Genomic DNA, 22971 nt, shown 5'->3' with positions numbered 1-22971 from the left:
ATCCAAACTCTTCTCATATATCACCTCCCCTGATGGCTGCCTTATTATTACTGTCGCTTACAATAGCCCAACATGTATATCACTCTTGCTGTACAGCGGCTGTGGTTTAGTGGTTATCAACTTGGGGTTAAGCGTCTTGCCCAAGGACACATCGGACATGTGGCTACAGGTACCACTGAGCCACAGCCTCCCCCGCTGTATGCCCTGTAGAGAAACTCAGCACCTATAATACAGATATTCTCGAGGATTATTTTGGGTCCTGTCCAGGACATTTAGATACCATTTGTCTGATGGTTCTTGTGTAAAAACTAAGGATCATTCGATGTACTGCCTGGCCAGCGGCAAGGACATAACACGCAGCTATACAAGCTGTTGTCTCTTTTAATTATTGTTTGAATGTATGTTGGAACAATGTAAATCACTATAAGTACTGTTTACCCACCAGCCCGACCCACCCTTACAGCATGTGCCGATAAAGACCAAATTCCTTGTTTGGACAAACATGTTTATTTCTGGTGTCTAGATGGGTATTATAACATGTGTTTACTGAGGCTTTTTTTTGCAGCTAGCCTCTAGTGGACACTACAGTTCTTTGCACTTCCATATTGGCTTTTTATATCACCTAACCCTAACCCACCTCCTCACAGAGAGACTCCTGTCAGACGGGGATTCAAACCAGGAACCTCCTCACTGTGAGGGGACAGCACTAACATGCAGCACCATGCAGCCTGCCCCATCTAAAAAAAAAGGCAACATATAGAAAAAAAAATGTTGAAAGAGGTCACCTACCTCTAACAACATGCCAGATTACATTACGTCATACACTGATCGTAGGTTCTCTCTATCAGTGTTTCTGAGCTCTGCACGTCTGCACAGATATTAAATTGTTTGGATGTCAAATGAGAGGTTTGGAGAGATTGGCTCTGACACTGAGATACACTGATTACAGTTACAGATCTGCTTGTCTGAGACAAAGAACCCTGAAGCGGCTGTGTTTCTAAAAAAAAGTCATCAGCCCACCCGTTAGATTCAATGGCACAAAGACAAATTCAATCTAATCCTGACAGTAGAGAGGATGCTTATGGATGTAGTGGAGATGTGATCTGATCCCAGGCCAGCATTTGTGGGTGCACTGGCTAGGCCTTAGGTAAAGGACCATCATTGTATGTTATGTAAGCAAGCAAAAGTTTTCCCTTGACCTTGTCTTGACAGTCGTAAAAGTCTAATTAACAGTGAGAAGCATAAGTCAGCGCTGCCACTGATAACTGTAACACTCTTTGATTGTGCAGTACTGTGCTTGCACCTTCTAAGCATCTTGTCCCTTCTGTTGCACTGATGTAGTACTGCTTGCCAGGTTAGGTTCTGCCATCTGTTACTGTGTGTGTAATCTGTCACAGTGTGTGTGTGTGTGTGTGTGTGTGTGTGTGTTTGCAAGTCAGTATCACACTGACGTGTCACTTGGCATACATTAGCATAAAAACAAGAAAATTGAGGTGAGTTTGAACAAGTGTGTCAGACTCTGGGGGCCTTGTTAAGTGGTGACATGACATGTACTGTATTACTGTTAACACTGGTACAGCCAATTTGCTCTGTTACATCGCATTCATTGTACCATGTTACCGTTACAAAACAAATATTCAAATATTCAAATATTTTGTTGATACAACGACAGAAGTGCAGAGTCAGAGTAAAATGCTGTATTAAAACTGTACATTTGGAACACTTCTGTTGAGCTTTCTACAGAGATATGTTGAAGTCCAAAAGAACTAAAAAGAGCACAAATCTTAAAGGAGCGGTATGTAACTCTGACACCTAGTGGTTAAAATGGGTACTGCAGTCTAAATTCTAAACATTGTAGAGAGATGTCTCCCCCCCCCCCCCCCCCCTTTCATGAATTCATACATTTTGGTAACTTTGTGAATGAACCATTTAAATCTGTCTAACATTTAAGAGTAACTCTTCTCTTAGGTTGTAACCATTTATATGTAAAACATATCATAGCAGCAGAGTTTTATTTGGTTTGGAGCCAACTGTCTGTTGTAAGCGAAGCTTTGCTAAGAATGAAATGTATAAGTCTGACATTTACGAGTCAAGCTGATGTCTTCTTTCTTGCCTTATAGAGATGTACCAAAGTAGCCACAAATTTGTAGGATGTACCTTCTAGCAGAATATAAGCAAGTTGTTAACATAGAAACTTTGTCAGTACTTTGTCAGTTCGTGATTGTTAACAATTTGTGTTCTGTTGAAACTGTCTGACCTCGGCAGATTAAACCGCGTTATAATCCACAGTGTTTCGCAATTTCATCATCGAATTTATACAGCAGCAACAACCCCCACCTAACACTGGTCTCATATTTGGCAAACTGAGGGGCGTCCAAAACGGCCTTAAAAGCCTTAAAAGCGCCTACCTTCTCTGGTCCAAACAAATCCAGAGCATTCAGGAGCAGAATCTAAAGTTAGAAGGAGGACATACTGGCTGCTGCATTGTTGTCAGAGAAGACAGCACTTCAACATAGTATGTTTCCTTAATGTCTGATCATACAGGAAGATCACTTTATCATTTCACTCACTACACATCTCACTGATTGGACATAAAGGAAAAATATAAGTGATAACTCTACAGTTTGACACACTAATATGTTCATCCTCATGTGTGAAAATGTTACTGGAAAGCTTCTGTATCAAATAGAGAGCAGCAGTGAGGCCTCGTACGTTGTTTATGTTGTTGAGCCCATTAGTGTGCAGCTGCTGCGCTGTCTTTATCACACACAGAATAATCTAAAGGGCTTTGAATCTTCATGTCATTTGGACACATGTAGTGAGAGCAATGACACAAAAATGCAATGTTGGCACTGAGATATATTCAGAAGGGAAGTTTGATCAAACATGTAAAGTTTCAGGCAGTTTGGGTCCTGTGTGTTTGGGTTACAGCAAGGTTGTGTTTCATGACAAGACGTCTACCTTTAAAGAACCGCCACAGCCACACCCTTTGAAACTTGTACAGAAGCCAAATAACTTCTAATTGAAAAATTATCTTCCAGCAGTAGTTTGATCTGGTGGAGGAGTTGGTCCAGGTATGACCCCTGGAAATGGACAGAAACACCTTGTTTTTGATGGTTCATTTAAAATGGCTGACTTCCTGTTAAGTTTACAACATAGGTCCAAGAGGCTTTTATTTAGGTCTTGACAAGATTCACTTTGCTTCCAAATATTATCTTTGTAGGGTGAACATGCTGTTGTGGCTGACTTAAAAAAAAAAAAAAGCGTACTGAAGCATATCGCCACGCCAACTACCATTATCCATCTCAAACATGTTTTCTTTAATCACTGCGCTCTTTGTTACCAATCAGCATAGCTGTACACGTTTTTGAAGCGTCTCATAAAACCATTGCCTGTTTCAGGGCGAAAAGGACTCTTAGGGCAACAGCTTGAGAGGCAGACCTTTAGGCTTTACAAGGTAGCATGGTGAATGTCTCATGATATTACAAACCAAACATGACCCACCAGGTTGAAATCTGCAGCGATACCTCTGAGGAGCAGTTACTTCCTGTTATCAGAAGTTGATGCTGAAAATTATGAACATTTGAAGGATAGATGCATTCATGCCAGGAGTCCTTTTTTCAAGATTTTTTGGGGCTTTTTATGCCTCTTTATTTAGAGATATAGGACAGGGGATAGTGTAAGAAACTGGGAAGATTGAGGAATGACATGTGGGAAAGGAGACATAGGTTGGGATTTGAACCTGGGCAGCCTGATTGTAGGACTATAGATTCCTTACATGGGGCGCATATACTAACCACTACGCTACCAGCACCCCCATGCCAGGATATGAGTATGTACGGTAGAGTTAGCTTAAATGTTTGTGGCGAGACTTAGGGCCCTTTGTAAACGTCCTGAAATGTATGGTCTAAAGCGTGTGGCGCTAGGTGTATGGGGTTGTGTCCCAGCGTGTGCCTGCAGGCTGGCAGGTTGCTATTTACACTGTAGATTCAGCTTTTATTCAAAGATAGACCAGACTGGGGTGGCTCAGTGGTAGAGCCAGTCGTCTCAACCGGGAAGGCGTGGGCTCGATCCCCAGCTCCTGCAGCCACATGTCCAATGTGTCCTTGGGCAAGACATTTAAAGAGTATCCCCCTTCTCCACCTTTTCAAACAGTCCCCTGTGGTCTAAGTGAAACATCTGTGCTGTGCTTTTGTCAAAATATAACATGAATCAAGCACCAGAGGAGGTTTGAGACCCTGTATAAACCAGCTCTCTGTTTTTTTTGTTTTTTTTTTACCAGAATCCCACTGTGACATCACAAGGAGAGCACATTTGAAACAGAGCATTTTTCTCTGTGTTGTAAGACTTATGCACACCACAAACAAAGGACTGGATGGTTTTATTTCACATTTCACACCCAAATATATGTTTAAAAACACTGTAGAAGTGGATTTTTCATAATGTGTCCCCTTTAACCCAGAGTTGCTTCCGCTGCTTTGTCGTAAATGTTGTTGGGCCACGCAGGCTTAGGACAGTCAAACCATGGACTTGGGCCTTTGAGTTATTTACTGAGATCACAAAGAGGCCTAAAAGGACTCTTTATCCCAGAATCCCCTGCGGTACTTCACACCTACGTGTGACGTAAAGGGGGGACCGGAACCTGAGGGAGACCCCACAGGAAGTCGGCCAGGTGACAAAACTCTGAGACTCCCCTCGTTCAATCTCTTTCCACGCACTGACTTCAAGTGCTCGGAGACACAAGCTCACCTCCTGTTTCCTGCAACAATCTTCCTTTGTTTTAAGTTTTGGCGCGCAGGTAATCCGCGGCCGGCAGTGTTCCAAATCCAGAGCTCGGATTGTCCAGTGAACGCATCTCAGTTTCTCGGAGAGCGTCAGACTATAACAGATTATCAGAAAGATAACGGTTTTATTCCGTCCTGCAACGAAAGGACATCAACGGACATCTTTCCACTCGACGGAGAACCAACGAAGCCGTTCTTGCCGTAAGGGACCCTCGCCGCCATCAGACGCCTCTACACCAGGACAGACAGAAGATCTGTTTTATCGCCGGACTCCTTTTTCCTTCACCGATCACAGGCAAAGCAATTCACAAGTGAGGCTTAATTAGGTCTGGGCAGAACTAGCTTTAGAGAGTGTTTTTAACAATTGTTTGATTGATGCAGAAACTACAGTATTTTTTATCTTTGTTGGATCCTGAGTTTTACCTGTTTAAAACTCTTGTTGTTCCCGTTTCGGACCGCTGCGTCCTATATGTGTTTAGCGTAACAGCGTTATAACCGGGTATTATTCTTCTGATCAGAAAGGCCAGTGTAAGCCGTATTAACTTGAATTCGGCCATTGGTTTGTTTCTGTGAATGAAGGGAATTACTCTGAGCTGTGGTGCGGGATTCGGACTGTGATCCGGCCTCTTCAGGCACGCATTTCTCTCCACCTCTACGCTCCTCTACGCTCCTCTTCTATCCTCTTTTCTTCCCCTTTGACTAACACACACACACACACACACACACATTCACACCTCATCCACAAGCCTTGCTTGATAATGTTTGTTTGCTTAGATTAGTTTATAATAGTTATTTGTTTGATTAAGTTCATTGATTTTTATTGATGTTGCTTTGTTTAAATAAATTCTGTTATAATTTAAGAGAGCAGTTGTTTGTGATTACTGGTGTATTTGCATTGTGATATAAGCTGGGTGCGAAGGCTTTGTGTACGGATTTCACGCCTTCAATTTATTAAATATAGTTATTAATTATTAATAATATTAGTAATTAAATAACTGATTTGAGACAGATTTGAGTGATATTTTGGTTATATTTCCCTGAGTACAGGTTGGTGCCCCAAAACGAGATTAAACATAGTTTAATGATATTTTATTTATATTATTAATAATTAAGTATAATTATTAAAGAATATAACCAAAGTTGACTTGATACAACCCCAACAATGTGTATGAATGGATTAGTCAATACTGATGGAGTCTTTACACAGGAGCCTCTACCATCAGTCCAGTTATCATTTACTGAACAGCTCATGTCACTTTGCTCCTTCCTTTAAGCAGAAGACACACACATGCCCGGGCTCTGACAAACACTCCCAGATGTTGCTGCAGAGAAAGACCTATCTGAGCATTTGATGCTATGTTGAACCAGCTGTATCTCATTAAGTGACAACTTGACATTAATGGTTGCCACTAGAAGGTGCTATTAGTTTAAGTGAGTATTTGCATTAGGATGTTTTCAGGCATGGACTTCTATAATCAAACATGTCACTCTGGTCTGATTTATGACCATGATCGCTCAGTGCTTGGACCCAATTAAAATGAAAATGTGTAAAATGTTTCATCATTTTAGTGATCTTGTAAACATGACCCTTTCATAAAAATCCTTCAGTTTTTCATTTGTCTAATTATTCAGAGATGTAAACAATGCTTGTATCATGCATTTGTGGCTTCTCTATGAGGACAGAACTTTCATCTTTAAGTGTCTTGGTTGTTGTTTATTAAAGTGTAAAAAAACAGCCTGGTTCTGCAGGTTGTTAGATTTCATTTAGAAAGGGTCATGTTATGTTTAGTCACCTATAAACTGGGGTCCTTTTTGTAAAACTACATGACAGTAATGTTCAGTGGTTTGCAACTATTGGGAGCTGAGTATGAATGCAATTTGTGAAGCAGCATACATTAGTGTGATTACAGACAGCTGCTGCAGTGTGGGGAGTGGAAGAAGCATTTGAAAGGTGGTATGGGTGATTGGATAAGAGAGAGAGAGAGAGAGAGAGAGAGAGGGGGAGAGAGAGAGAGAGAGAGAGAGAGAGAGAGGGCTTCTCTCATCCACTACTGTATGTGACTTCTGGTCCGCTGCGTTACTCAACAATGCCGTTCCTCAGTAGTCCTTCCCTCCCTTCCCTCTCTCCTCTCCTCCAATCGAGCTCTCTGTGAGCAGTAATCTCCACACGCTCCTGCTGCCTCACAGCTCTCTCTGCACTGCCACAGCACATCTCTCTCTCCCCTCGGCTCAGCTCTCCCCCCAGTGAGGATGATATCCCCCAATTTGATGAACCAGCGAAGCTCTCATATCGGCTGGTGGCTTCCGAGGGAGACCCCACATGAACGGGCTTACTGGACAAGGTGGTGCCGCGTCTAAGGATCCTCATCAGCTGCACCAGTCTTTGGGTAGGTGCTTCTTCTGTTACTAACAGTGCTGCTTCTGTCAAAGATACGGAAGGGGGGGGGGTGTCTTAGGAAGAAAAACATCAACTAAAATATTTGCTCTGTAGGTCTGAACTGCTCCAGTGTATCCTTATTTACCCCTTCCCACAATTCAGGAACTATGCCCTGACTGATTGACTGACACTTCAGCTCAGGATGTCTCTTCAGAGTGATGAGTTAGCATTGGTAGCAGCAGGATTATGCAGCAGCTGTATCTGTATGTGAGTGAGCACTATTCTTGGTCACGACACTGAAATGCTGTGTCTCTGTTTGCTCATCTCTCTTCATCGCTCTGCTTACTGTAGCATACACTCATACAGATGGCTATCACTCCCTGGGGTGGCGTTCAAACTCTGCTCTGTTTGAACATGTTCATAATGAGACGGCGCATGCTTGTGCAGTAATCTGACCAATCTCAAGGAGGACTCATTGAAGTTAGACACAAAGTTTAACTGGATGCTTAAGGATTCCCCGGAGCTTCCCATGAGGTGCTGAAACAATTACAACTCAGATTGAGTCCAGGGGGAAGGCAGAATTTATTTTCAGAGTCTGCTTGGGAAAAAAAAATATGACAAGATGAAGACTGTGGTTGGAAGAAAGTATCTCTATGGTAACAGCAGGTTTTGCCAAGGGTAGAGTGGAGGTGAAGGAAACTTGCTGCTTCTTCACTGGAACAAAAAAGGAAGTGCAAAACTAAACATGGATATGGTTGTGGAAGAGATCCAAGAAGGTGTGTTTGGATGGACGCAGTGATCTCTACAGAAAGTGCATAATTTGATTCAAACACAAAGACATTAACTTTATTATTTCACTGCTTAAAAATTTCTCTCCCTCTCTGCGGAGGAAGAGCAAACAGCGGTAGATGTATAAGAGACACCTGTGTGTATTCAGATGCTACAGAACAGACCTCTCAGTGCAAGTTTGAATTGTGATGAGAGCCAATGAGAGCGCTCTTCTACTCCACATCCTCAAGTGGTCATTTTCGCCCAAAGCCTCCTTGTGAAGCCCACACAGAGTCTTTTATGTCATCTGGATCTGTCATGTAATCATGGACTGCATTTGTGAAGTGGTTTTCCAAGTGCTCAGCATACTTTGTGTAGATTGGGATATTCTGTCAACTTGACCAGTCGTGTGATGCCAGAGCATACAGGTGCAAGTCTGTCGCTTGAGTGGCCACGGTGGGGAAAAAAGTGTTTAAGGACCACATTGAACTGAATGAGGCTGTCGTTTTCACAGTTGATGAATAAAACCAGGCACTCAGGCTTTTTGTTGCTTTGGACTACTCTTGCTGTTCTAACATATTTCATGAGTTCCTTCAATATTTTGACAACACATCTTCCCACAACTGGCTGCTTGGGAACTGCAAACTAAGAGAGGAGTTTACAAGCAAAAAAATAGATTTTGGGGCAACCATCAAATCACAACGATAAGAATCACCTACACCACTTTGCACCAGAGTGTGCCCTGAACCAGTCAGTGAGCTGTGTAGTGAGTGAAATGATAGAGTGAGCTTACTATATGATCAGACATTAATGAAACATGCTATGTTGAAGTGCTGGCTTCTCTGACAACAATGCAGTAGCCAGTATGTCCTCCTTCTAACTTTAGATTCTGCTCCTGAATGCTCTGGATTTGTTTGGACCAGAGAAGGTAGGCGCTTTTAAGACACGCCCACATGGCCGTTTTGGACGGCCCTTGGTTTGTAGATAGAAGTGATTGTACCCGACCTAAAAAGCCTCTGCATGTTTCTAATAAGCTCCACGAGCAGAAACGTGCTCAAACTAGGATCAATATTGGAGATGCTTTTGAAAAATGGAGAGAGGTTAGAACACAGAAAGGTTTACAGACCCATACAGAGCTGGATAAACACTGAAGCTTCAGAGTCCACCACATGGTGACCTGCGTGAGCATCAACTGTAGAGAGGTGGGGGGGGGAGACATCTCTCTACAATGTTTAGAATTTAGACTGCAGTACCCATTTTAACCACTAGGTGTCAGAGTTACATACTGCTCCTATAATATAAGTATTTTTTAATCACTTGAAATGTACTCAAATGCATTTAGATATTTACATTCACATGCATGAGTTTTGAATAAAAAGTAATACATTTAATTTCCAGAAATGTATGTGCTATCAGGCGTGTTTTCTATGGATGAGACTGTATTTATGGAGGTTAGCCTTCACTGTTCTTCAATGTGTTTATCTGGAAACTGTGAAGCCTCAAGCCCATATTGTGCAATAGCTGCAATAGCAGGAACACTCATTGTTTGTTACATGACTGTGGTATCAATAATTTGTTGTTGTCATGACAATGGGCATAAAAGATCTCTTAGTATATGTGGAGAGGATGGGCTGAAAGATCAAACTTTGGGGGGAGTAGTAAGGACTGAAAGCTGGATTTTAGAGAGGGATGTGTGCCATGACAGTGCTGCACAGGTCTGTGATTCACAGCTGCCCACGGCCTATACAGTAGCCCTGGCCCATGGTCACCCTGCAGACTGAATGTGGAGCAACACCATGACTGGGATGCAACCTCTCTCCACTCTCCTCCTCTTCAACATCTCTGACTCACAGCTTAGCACACATTATTCAACCCACGAGAAAGAGTCCTCAACAGAGTTGGAAGACAATGTTCCTCGCTACATGTTACTGTTGTGCAGTTCAAAAGCTCCAATAAACATGAGTGGAACATTTATTACAGTAGCTACATGTGAAACAGTAAAGGCTACATGGTGGTTGTTTTCTGGATGGGAACATGCAGATGTTATTTATTAAAGGGGACATATTATGAAAAGTCCACTTCTGCAGTGTTTCTGAACATATATTTGTGTCTACTGACCCTCAAAATGTGAAATAAACCCATCCAGTCCTTTAATAAGTCTTACAACACAGAGAAAATGCTCTGTTTCAAATATGCTCTCCTTGTGATGTCACAGTGGGATTCTGGTTAAAAAAAATCCCCTCCCCTCCCCTGGTATCTCCACCCATGGACTCCACCCCCAGTCTATAGCTAAAATTTTGAGCCGGTCTGACATTTTTATTCTCACTACAGAGGAGTCATCATTGCATTTAAAGAGACACACACACCAAAACGCAACATTCTGAGAGAGCTGGTTTATACAGGGTCACAAACCTCCTCTGGTGCTTGATTCATGTTATATCTTGACCAAAGCACAGCACAGATGTTTAATTTAGACCACAGGGGGACTGTTTGAAAAGGTGGAGGAGGGGGATAATATGTCCTCTTTAATAAAATCAATCATTCAGAAGTGTTTAGCAGAAACAGAGTGGAAACATCTCAGTGGTTAAACCGTACTTCCTGTCGTCGTAATGAGCTTTTAAGACTCTAGTTATTAGTAATTGGTTTGAAGGAACTCATAATTATGAAGGAGGAGCCCAGCTGCACAGTCTGTTAGCTCAGCTCATTGTAGGCAGTCAGCTAGCACCGGGGGTCAGGGAGGAAGACAGCCAGCTCCGAGTCCCATCTGGTGCCTCATGATGGGATGGCACCCTGTAACCACCAACCGTACCACGGGGCGTTCTGCAGAGGAATCACTCCACATTGTTAGGAAGAATACATGTCGTAATCATGCAGTGTTGTTTCTGTGTCAGCACAGAGAGATGTATGAGATTCATTAGCAGGGAGCCGTGAGAGCCATCATGAGCCCCCCCCCCAGGAGCATTTAAGGATTCTGAGTCTCACAGTCAAAACAGTCGGCTTACTCAGAATCTTTGTGGGATCACACCTCCGAGGGCGAAAATAGTTTGCCAGCTGGTTTAAGAGCAACATATTTAACAAGATGATTTGACTCGTCAGTGAAAGATGGCAGTGGTGTCAACGTCCCTCCAGGCTGAAGACAAGCTAACCTCAGCTAACCCTTCTCTCATGTCATCATCATCACATGTCACATGCTTCTGCATCATGTGTAGTCGATGAAACAGTTATGAGGGGGCTGTGCTGGCCATGTGGTGAGGTAGGTACGATATAGAAGCTGTGTGTGTATGGCGCTCAGTGAGAGATTTGTAGAGTAGAGGGGAGTGCCTCTGAGACGCTGGGGTTAACTGCCCAGCCTTCCTGAGGTTTAGTGGGAGGGTCTCACTTGGGGTCCATCGCTCTACACGGTTAAGTTGTGGGGGCCATGAGGTAGGGTGGGTAGTAGCCTATCAGGAGCTGGTTTCCTTGAATGTTTTTAAAGGTCGTCTTAATGATCTGGAGGCAGAAATATCTGACTGTAGATGTTTTAGCTAACTCGTATTGCGATTTTTGATCGCTTTGTTGCTGATGACTTATGACAGATTCTGATGAATGGTTCTTTTGGTGATTCCTGTATTTAAGTGTTTTATGTCTGAAACCCTGTAATTGTGCTGCTGCCTGTCTTGGCCAGGACGTTCTTGTAAAAGAGATTTTTAATCTCAATGAGACTTTTTCCTGGTTCAATAAAAATAAAGAAATCAGCATTGTGACTACCTGGAGGTCGCATGTACGGAGTCTTGGTTTGTTGAAGTTGAAGGTGGAAACGCTGTTCTGGTTGTGATGGCAGCTGATGGCCATGGGGAAGGTTATGTAACTTATCAGTCGGGGTGTCATAGGATGAGGGGTTTCTTCACTGAGCACAAATCCTTTTCTTTATGGTATCTAAAGTATCTTGTGTTTGAACAATCTTAAAAACCTCAATCAACATATTTGTTGTTCCTTTAAAGAAGCCCCTGCATGTCTTCTATGTGATCTTTCTCCCCCGCTGGTCACACATAGTTTACACAGTGGAATCAGGAGACGATGTAAATGAGAGGTGATGTAAAAATAATCAGGAAGCAGAAACATTCACTCTGAAATCCAGATATGAGCTGAGCTTGTTTTGAGCGTGTTACTGCAGCGAGGAGTGGGAAGTGAAGCTCGGCTTTAAATAGACATTCTCTCTCTCTCTCTCTGTCGCTCATTCTTCTGCCTGCACGCCGCTTGATCACAAAAGCTGCCAAATATATCCAGTGGTGGTAAAAAAGAGGCGGTTGCGTGAATGCAGCGGGCTATAAATAGACGATGTGGAGCTAGAATATGAGCACATATTTGGTCAGCACCGTACGCATCTCCGGTGGCGTTCAAAACGCCTTCACTGTAAACAAAGATCTTAATGTTTCAAATGAAAAAGTGTTTCTGTTTCTAAAGCGTCAAAGTGCTTCATCTTTAAGATATGTGAAGGTTTGTTCTCTGTATTAAAACCATAATTACTTCTCATTTTAAAATGTGATTAATGTGGGCAAATGAGCTCCATAAGCCTCTAAGACACATTAACATATCGAGGTTTGACTGCGTGTGAAATCCCTGGTTGCTATGTAAACATTAGGACAGGATGCTGTAACCCTTGTGATTAGTGTCACAAACATAGGGAAGCTGGATTCTTCCATACGACTGAACGAGACGCCTCCAGACTGAGTGATTAAAGTATCGTTTTAAAGAGAGGTTACCCCTTAAAGATGATTTACTCTCATGTTTCCCCCCCCCCTGTTTGTGATCTTCTCTTCCACAGAGTAGTGACCACATCCATCCACTCTCTGGATCAAAACGTCTCCTCACTTCAAAACTGCATCACAAACTCCAAGAAACGGACACATGTCACAGGTATTACTCTTCACATGGTAAGAGATGATGTTCAGAACGAGAGAAATCAACCATCTGTGTGTGTGTGTGTGTGTGTGTGTGTGTGTGTGTGTGTGTGCGTGCGTGCGTGTGTGCGTGCGTGTGTGTGTCACACTTGTGTCTCTCTTTAACTTATGTGGTGAAATTAAGGTTAACTGCTTAAGAAAACATTAATCAGCATTTAAATGCAATGGAAAAACATTTTTGTGATTTTGTTACTCAACCTTTGTCAACTGTTTTTTTTTGCTAGAGCCACAATCCAAAAGAGTCTGAAAAACAATTAACAAGACAGTTAATAGTTACAGTTTATGAAGCAATGTAAAGCATGAAACAGAAACTATAAATATTATTATCCTCAATGGGGGGGAGGCATCTGTATAATAGGGTAAAGGCAGGGGTGGTAATTTTCAAAAACTAGCATGATTTTGAAAGTAGCATTCCCTCTGTGCTCCCTCATAAGCCACGCCCCCTCACTTACATGCACGAGCTCCGTTGCTCCAGAAGTGGACCTCAGCTCATCTCTTGCATTGTGTAGAAACTACGTCGTCTCATGTCTCATTCAGTGGTAAGTAAAGTCACAGTATAAACTCCTAAAGTCATCAGTGACGTGCTTTGAGTGTGAGCTAGAGCACACAAGAGGTAGAGAGCGAGCAGGGAGACAGGGAGGCGTCTGATTGGTTCATCAGATTGGTACCTCGTAGCAGACATTGGTCAAAGTTTTTACAGTCTTACAACTGATACAGATGATGGATTTTCTTTGTTTCTTTTTCAGAGAACATGAGTTATTAATGTCTGTCAGGACCTAAAGACAATTTACACCAGAATCTTAAAAAGTGTAAATTGTATATTTAATTTTAGTATATATATTTATATTAATTGTGCTTTATTCTCTAATTTATCATAATTTGTGTCACAAACAAATTTAATCTGCTCATGTTACTTCTAGGTTCCGACCGATATGAGACTTTAGGAACCAGTATGATTACAGGGAGAAAAAAAAGTTTTGATATATCTACTGATATATCTTTTTTTGACCTATCTTCGATCTTCAGATATGGATGAAATGAAACAGAGAACATGCACATGTCTCTCACTTCAACACACTGAACCTTTTTAGTCATAAAAAACATTTTATTATATAAAGTGTTTCTTTAATTTGAACAGAATTTGTCCAATGCAGATAAAACATAATTATCATGTGCGCATAAATATTTATACATTATGACTTGTAGTAATGATGTAAAGGATCCCAAAACAATATGATGCAACCATCAAGCCAGTGAATGCAAGACAGAGTGGAAATCAAGTTTGTTTCACTTTTTTTAACTTTATTCAAACAGGAAAGATTATAAATCTGAGTCCTGGCAGAGACAGGCAGCAGCGTCATTTACGATGAGATAAGATTTATTTACAGCAGCAAAGAGGAAGGAGGTGTTATGATTGCAGAGTTGGTTGTTTTTAACAGGACCAAACAGCAAAACCTGCAGACAGGGTGAAGGGGAAAAGAGATTTATTACAAAAAGAGTAAATGGCTCTGAAGACGTGGACATGAAATGGGCTGGATGGAGAAGGTTGGATGGCATGGCGGAGGTGTTGGAGGTCAGAGGTGAAAAGTAATGGAAGGAAAAAACTAAAAAGCAAATGAGTCAAAAGTTAATTCACAAAAGATCACAGGATGAAAAATGTAGCAAGAGTTGAGCCAACAATCCCACATGGAGAGTACAAACAATCTGGCAGGGTTTTGAAGCAGCCTGTAATGAGGGTCAGATGAGTACAGGTGTGTGTGTGTGTACCGGGATCAGGAAGCCACGCCCCCAGCCTCTGAAAACACAGCGGCCCTTCACAGTTCAGTATGCAGTGCAGACTTTTCAGTAGACTGAACATTTCAGTATGGACACTAACTTCCTGGTTTTATGCTGTATGGATCGGATGCATCCTTTCAGGAAATGAATTGTATTTTTATACCCACAATGCTGTGCGAAATTAAACGTAAAACGTCACTTCACGTGCGCCTCCAAATCAAAACAAACGAGCTTGAAAAAATAAAATAAAAATGTGGATGGATGTGGTCGGTTCGGTTAGCGCACCTTTCAAATGTTAAAGGCAGGGTTGGTCATTTTTAAAAACTAGCATGATTTTGAAAGTAGGATTCCCCCTCTGTGCTCCCTCTAAAGCCACGCCCCCTCAGTTTGAGTTTGAGTGTGGACTAGAGCACACAAGAGGTAGAGAGTAAGCAGGGAGACAGGGAGGCGTGTGATTGGTTCATCAGATTGGTACCTCGTAGCAGACATTGGTTGAAATTTTTACAGACTTACAACTGATACAGATGATGGATTTTCTTTGTTCCTTTTTCAGAGAACATGAGTTATTAATTTCTGTCAGGACCTAAAGACAATTTACACCAGAATCTTAAAAAGTGGATCTGGAGGAAATGACCAACCCTGACTTTAACTTGTTAAATTGTTTACATGCCATGTGAAGTTTAGTGTTATTTACTGAGCCATCATCAGATCACATCTGAGCTGGAGTGTCACTAACATGAGGCAGGCTAAGGATGTCACTTCACCACTGAACCACAACACAGACCAAGTAGGAACAAATATCAGCCTATACTGAGCAGGAGGTCCTAACAGTTTACAGCAGGGAGAGAAGGGAAGTCTACTGTCAGAGTGTGGAGGCACTTTGTAATGAGGAAGCACCCAGAGAGAGCCACAGCAGCAGCACGGGGAAAAAACAGAGCACCAAAAAACAAAACATAAATTCCAGAACCACCACAGGAGGTAGAAAAAAGAAGCACACAGTGCAACATAAAATAAAAACACAATGAAAATAGTTGAGGAGCCTCAACACATTACAGAGTTTCAGCCACACATCAAATACAATAAAGAAATACATTATTAAACATTAAAATACACAAATAACACATTTAAAAAAGACAATGTTTGTCAATGTTTGTCCGCCTCCAATCAATTAACATCCTCTTAAAAGCGTCCAATCAGAGCAGATGGTTAAGTCTCTTTTTGGGATTGGTTCAGAGTAAAGGGAGTTCAGTTCAGTTCTGACTTTTGGAGCAGACGGTAAGAAAAGGTCCTGGGATCTGGAGTGTAGTGATTCCTGTGCAGTGTGGTTGGGTTACATGTTGACCCGATGCTTCACTCTGTTGTTGTTTACGGAACTGTTGTGAACATGTGTCTGCGTTCTGACTGTGATCGTGTTAGCAGACACTTCCAATGCTGTGATTGTTTCTCTGAGACCTGCTGCTTCTCTGCTTTCCAAAGCTCCCCCGGCCCTGTAACGCTGTAATGACAAATAACATGTTCCACTAAACACATGCAGCCCTGCTCTTATAAGTGAAGAGTAAAGTTACACACACACACACACACACACACACACACACACACACACACACACACACACACACACACACACACACATATGGGTGAATTCTGATTACCATGTTGTCATCTCCCTTTCATCCTCGGGCCCCAGAGATTTCTTAAACATGACTGAATTGTGGGAGAGTTATGTCCATGGTGTGTTGTGATCTCTAGGTTGAGCAGGAGATCTCACTCGTCCAGAGGAAGATGTCTGACCTGGAGTCAGTGCTGCAGCAGAAGGATATCGAGTTAAAGGCCTCAGAGACCCAAAGGACCATCCTGGAACAGGACCTGGCAACCTATATCACTGAATGTAGTGTGAGTAGTTACCGACATAAGAAATACCTCTCATCACACCACAGATTATACTGTATAAACTGGAGCCAGCCGATGAATCATTTGCATTTCTGTGTTTCAGAGTCTAAAGCGCAGCTTGGAACAGGCTCGAATGGAGGTGTCACAGGAGGACGATAAGGCCCTGCAGCTCCTGCATGACATCCGGGAGCAGAGCAACAAGCTGCAGGAAATCAAAGAGCAGGTAGGTATTGCATTGTGGGTGTCATGTTAGTGGGTCAGTGGATTAAATATATGCTGTGTGCTCCTCATTGTTGTGGGCTCAGAACTGAAGCGAGGCACGGTATGCCGGATGACTGATCATCAGTACTGATACGGTTTCAGGAAAGATCATTGCACAGTCCTTAAGATGGAATGATCTGTATCTTGGTTTGATTTGTTCTCATTCTGTAATGGATGTTAGAGCTGATGGGTACTCTGTTCTGTTTGTAATGCATGAGGCAGGAACGAATGAAAGCATGGTAAGAGTTCTTCATGATGGCAGTTAGAGCGAGCAGGTCAAGCCATCAAAGCTGAATGTGAAGGTGTGGGTGTAAATCAGCACATGACGTTAGAACCAAACCACTTTCTATAGAGCTACAGTCACTTTCAGATGTGACACCTGCAGCATGTTTACCATGCCTCCTGTTACACTGCCCTATATCTGTGAGCGACTGTGCTCAGCTGCACGGTGCTGCAGTGGTTAGCTCTGTTCCCTCACAGTGAGGAGGTTCCTGGTTTGAATCCCCGTCTGACAGGAGTCTCTCTGTGAGGAGGTTCCTGGTTTGAATCCCCGTCTGACAGGAGTCTCTCTGTGAGGAGGTTCCTGGTTTGAATCCCCGTCTGACAGGAGTCTCTCTGTGTGGAGTCTGCATGTTCTCCTCGTTCATGTGTGGGTTCTCTCTGTCTTCCTCCCACAGTCCAAAGACATGCTCGTTAGGTTAACTGCTGACTCTAAATTGTCTGTAGGTGTGAATGTGAGTGTGACTGGTTGTCTGTCTCTACATGTCAGCTCTGTCATTGACAGGCGAACAGTCCAGGATGTAACCCCGCCTCTCAACCAATGACAGCTGGGATCGGCTCCAGCGCCCCGCGACCCTGAACGGGGAAAGCGCTATAGAAGATGGATGGATGTTTTTAGCTGTTTTTAAACCCTTATCGTTTTTATGACAACACTACAAAATATAATAATGCAGTTCATGCAAAGTTCGCTCTGAGGCTGAGATTCAATCTCATCTTTGAAATGTGAAAGCAAAGTAATACAGTAATGCAAAGTCATGTTGTTATATAATCTGTGGATCTGTGCGGCGACTCCGTGTGAATCTCTCTTTATAATCAGAGACACTATTAATGAAGAAGGAGTTTTGTTGTACATGCAGCCTTTCATTAAAATGAAATCTAATGAAATCTAATTCCATGACTATGTAGCATGTTATGGGTGTGTGTGTGTGTGCGTGGGTGTGTGTGTGTGTGTGTGTGTGTGTGTGTCTCTGCATGCGTGGCAGCGCTGCATGGGTGTTGCCAACAGTGAGAATGAAGCTGTTACAAAGATTGACAGCTGAGGACAATAAACACATACACAGCATGAAGAATCATCCTCCTGGCATTATGCACCATCTTTAAAAAAAATAAAGGTAATAGAAATGAAACCTGTTTTCCACAGCCTACACTTGTGCCGGTTACTAAGCACTGAATACATTGTGCAATGGTTGCCATGGTGATGAGAGTCATATACCTAAGAGTGGAGAGAGCAGTGATGCAGTGGGCAGGCTGTCGTGCTGAGGTGCTGAGGCCTTGGTTCACGCTGCTCTGACAGAGTTTTTGACCATTACTTGAAATAACAGCTTGAAATCAGTGGAAGTCTGTTCCAGAGGTTTGCACCCGGTTCTCGATTATACAACACGTTATCCTAATGAACCCTCCAGTGACGATTCATATCTTATACTGTGCACACCTGGTCGAGGTAGATAATGCATGTTACCAGCAGCACTTCATACTAAATCAGCATCACAGAGGACACAGGTTGCTCATGTTTCAACTGAACTTTTACAGTTTCTTTCCTAAAGGCCCTGACACACCAAGCTGACGGCAAAGGACTAGTGGCCAAAAAGATGCACTAGAACACACCTCAAAGACTACAGCCGACGGCCAACCACCACGTACGTTCTGCAGTGAGAGAAAATAACTCTCCATGCCAGCAGGGGGTGGTAGTCCGTTGTTATGATACAAGAAGACCATTTTCACACTGCTGTTGCTCACCACTCGTATTATAGGTAATCTACTAATGGAGAATAATGTTGGTTGGAGGTTCGTTCCACCACCGGGGGGCGACAGAGGAGAAGAGTAGTTAACGTCTTAGGAGCCTGTTGTGGAGGGTGGATCATAGTGGGTGGGAGGGAGTGTAGACCTGTAGAGTTTAGGTAAAGAGGAGCTGTTATCTCCACACACTTTACATGAAGTTCACTAGCAAGGACCATGCCACAACCAAATACATTTTAGATATTCAATGATAGATCTTATGATTGATGAGATGAATATATGCTAAGGTAATTTTTTTTATTATTATTATTTTTTTTTTTTACTGTTATTCACCAAAATGTGCATACACACACTCACACAATAAAAAAAAGAGATACAAACAAGAGGGGAACTGTGGTACGATACAGTTTTGCAAGCAGATTTAGACAAAAAGAAACAAACAAACAAAACAAAAGGAAAAGTGTCAGTAAATAAAATGAATGAATTAGAAAGTAAGTAAGTAATAAGTAAATGAGCAAACAGGACAAAGAAAAACATGGGGACAGTATAGTAACAAAATTATGTAAAATAAAAACTGGTGGGATAGGTTGTACACATGGTGACAATTTTTGGTGTTATTTTATTTTTTATTAAGGTAATGATTATGATGGGAGAGGATGTTGTCAGTCGGCTGGTCTGGGAGGCTGGAGTGACTGCAGGACAGACAGGGACTCAGGATGGAGGGGTTCGGTCTCAAGCGTAATTCTGCCCGAGCTGATCTGTTACGGATTGTTGGAAAACAAGGAAGGTGGACCCAAGTGCAGAAACCAAAAATATTTAATTAAACAAAAAAGGCAAAAGGCAACAAAACTTAATTTCAAAAGCTCAACAAAAAACACAGGGATCAAAAACAGGGAGCCACAGAGGAGCACGAGCAAAACTGACATTCCAACAACATACAATGAACTGACACAGAAGTCAAGAAAACAGAGACTAAATAGACACAGGGGTAATCAACCACAGGTGAGACTAATGACACAGGTGAAGACAATGAGGGCAATCACACTGGAGGGAAACACACAGAGGAAGGAATGGACACAACACTGAGGACAACTACAAAATAAAATACATGAAACACTGAAGACACACAGAACTCAAGAATGAAACAAAAAACACTAGAACATAAAGAAACACTAACCTAGAAAACACACAAGAGAAACAACACCATCAGACAAGAATGAGAACTAAAAACAACAAGAAAACCTAAACTCTGAAAATCATGAGAACCAAACCAAATCATGACATGATCACGGTCCAGAATGTACCTAGAGTTAGACGAAAGAGTTGGAGGGACGAGGAAGGAGGGTGAATGGATGAGAGTAAGGGGATTCTCACTCTCATGTCAGCTGACTGAACATGTCCAAGAAGCTTTTAAAGGAGACCCTGTAGAGGGAAATAATTGGATTGGAAACCAACGTGTGTCTTGTCTGTTTCTGCAGTTTCAGGAGTAGATACTTGCTCATGCATATTTTCTGCCTCTGTGTTCCCAGTGGTGCTTCTCAGCAGGGCTTTTACGCCAGCTAAATCCAGCATTCATCTTGAAAAGCATCTGTCTCCCACGCTCTGTCACATGACTGCAGTGTTTATGGTCCTCATGCAGAAAGCCTTGTAATGTTGGAACAACATTGCAGCGATAGTAGATATTTCAGAGAGAAGCAATCTTGTGCTGCTAGTGAGACCTGCAGAACAATATGCAAAGGTTATAGTAAACGCTGTCAGCTGCAGCTCGGTAACTACAGAAGAATTTATCTGCAGCTCCAAAGCTGATTTCTGTCTGTGTCATGTTCCAGCTGACTAGTTTTAAAGGTAGAATCCTGCAGAAGAAAATGGTGTCACATGCACAAATCGTCTTTACTCGTTGCTCATGCTCTTTGGGTTTACAACCCGTCAGCACTGGGAGTTGTAGTTTTCTCCCAGGCATCAGCCAGCATTAAAACACACATATAGCTGCAGCACCTCCTGCTCACAGCCAGCTCTTATATAGAAAGAAAAGAAAACCCCAAAGATCTGTCAGTGACACAGTTTAAAGATACCCAAAAACATGTGAAACAAGTGTGTTTGTATTACAGTCAGCCTACGATAAGACCTACAAATATCCTCCTCCTCATACTGAGGCAGCGTCATGTTGAAGAAGCAGCAGGGTTAGGGGGGCAGTAGCTCAGTCTGTAAGGACTTGGGTTGGGAACCAGAGGGTCGTCAGTTCAAGTTCCAGTGAGGACCATGTCTGGGAATTGGTCTGGTTGCTGGAGATGTGGCAGTTCTCTTCCTGAGCACTGCAGAGGTGTCCTTGAGCAATGTGCTGTACCCCCCCCCCCCCCCCCACCAGCCCACCCCGACATCCCCCCACCGTGTGTGTGTTTCAGCCTGTGTGTGTGTGTGTGTTTCAGCCTGTGTGTGTAGCATGTCTCAATAACAGAGTGTCAAATTGAATTTCCCCTCACAGGATTAATAAAGTTTATCTTCTGTGAGTTATATTGTGAGCCACAATGATCAGTATAATTAGGCACACAGGTATCCTTACAATGAGTTCAACGACCTCACACTCAGGTGTTTTTCTTTGAAAGTGAAGTTGTTACACACACACACACACACACATACCATGAGATAGAAGGCCAGCATCGTCTGTGATTCTGATTCTCTCTGATCTGTGGTCACACATGTGGAGATGATCTGTTGTTAATATGTTTCCTCAGCATGTCTGATGTTGTCCACTTCACTTGTTCTGATGTGTGTCGGTAAAACATCGGTCTCAGAGAAAGAGAAGCGTGTTACTTTGGATTAGCCTGACGGACAAGCCCAGAGAGCTGATGAGGTGTTTGAAATCAAATCTGAGAGGCGGTGACTAATTATCATTAAAACAGATCTGAGGCTGATAAGTGTTTTCTCCACCTCTGTTCACTTTTATTTTTGTGCTACTAATGTGTTTATATAAATACTTTGCACATTTAAAGTGTGTGTGATTTCCCATTACTCACAAAAAAGTATATTTCATGTCTTTTATTCGTCTTCACTGGAATGGTTTCATTGTGTTTAGTTTGAAGGAGCTTCAGCGCCAGCTCTTCTGAAAAAGAAAGAAAAAAACATCTGTTATGAAAGTGTTATTATTCTTATGAATAATGTAGAGGCTTCTGACAACACACATTTCACAATCAGGTTCAGGTCAGACAACGTTTAGGCTGATGCAAATCTGCTGCTTGGGTAGATTGCACATTTAATCATTCATATACTTCAATCAGTAACGCAGCAGAGAGAAGTCTGTCTCTCATTCTTTATACTTGTTATATTTTGGCAGAGTTATGTGCTTCAATAAGTGTAATGTTCTCCTAAAAGACATACTGGAAATCTTGTTTCTTGATGTTTTGTGAATATTGGGCCTCCCCTCCTCTCCTCTCCTCTCCACATCATTATCGAGAATATTGAAACTGTGATCTTTGTGCAGGAATATCATGCCCAGCTGGAGGAGATGCGAGTTTCCATCAGACAACTGGAGGAGGACCTGTCTGCTGCTCGTCGCCGTAGCGACCTGTATGAGTCCGAGCTGAAAGACTCTCGTCAGACCAGTGAAGAGCTGAAGAGGAAGGCTGCCGAATACCAGCACAGGATACAGAAGGTCTATACCATCTCAAAACAGAGAGAATGATCCTAACAAATGATGTGGGAAGAAGGGTTATTTTGACACTTACCAAACTTATTTTGTTTAAGATTATAATCACAGTTTACTTTATGTTACCAAACTACATCTGTAGTCAATATGACCTTTGACCTTGCTGTATACTTCCCATTATCATTATTGTATTGAGTGTCATTGTTTCTTGTATCGTCACAGGCCAAAGAGCAAGGCAAAGCAGAGGCCGAGGACATGATGACCAAGCAGGAGAAGGTAGTTTGTTCTTTAGATATTCTGGATCAGAGAACGAGCATGTCACAGTCTAAACGTTGAACCACACAGTATAATGATGGCTGTGTTCCTCTCCTGCAGAGCAACGCTGAGCAGCAGATGAGGATTCAAGATCTTCAGGAGAAGCTTTCCAAGGTTGGTTTATTTTTACTGGGAAGAATGATGAATAACTGTAGTCATAAATGACATTTGGGGCTCTGGTGGCCCATTGGTTAGTGCCCG

General features: G+C 42.4%; 1 protein-coding gene across 13 annotated transcripts in view; it reads left to right on the top strand.

Moving 5' to 3' along the window:
- Nucleotides 1-6847: 6847 nt before the first annotated feature.
- Nucleotides 6848-22971, top strand: part of LOC132973685 (citron Rho-interacting kinase) — a 62267-nt gene continuing 46143 nt past the window's right edge. For 8 of the 13 annotated variants that reach the window (XM_061037212.1, XM_061037213.1, XM_061037205.1 and 5 more), the window contains exons 1-7: nt 6849-7171; nt 12739-12842; nt 16395-16538; nt 16639-16758; nt 22291-22461; nt 22678-22731; nt 22831-22884. In XM_061037212.1, coding sequence (XP_060893195.1) covers nt 7105-7171; nt 12739-12842; nt 16395-16538; nt 16639-16758; nt 22291-22461; nt 22678-22731; nt 22831-22884 — 714 coding nt within the window. In that variant the 5' untranslated portion in view covers nt 6849-7104. Of the gene's footprint in view, nt 7172-12733; nt 12843-16394; nt 16539-16638; nt 16759-22290; nt 22462-22677; nt 22732-22830; nt 22885-22971 lie in introns of all 13 variants that reach the window. The other 5 variants (XM_061037201.1, XM_061037208.1, XM_061037209.1 and 2 more) reach the window with 5 other exon arrangements.

Source organism: Labrus mixtus, chromosome 5 (genome assembly GCF_963584025.1).
Source record: "Labrus mixtus chromosome 5, fLabMix1.1, whole genome shotgun sequence".
In the NCBI taxonomy this organism is placed as follows: Eukaryota; Metazoa; Chordata; class Actinopteri; order Labriformes; family Labridae; genus Labrus; species Labrus mixtus.
The sequence above is the reverse complement of the archived record's forward strand: the minus strand, read 5'-3'. Positions and strand labels throughout refer to the sequence as shown.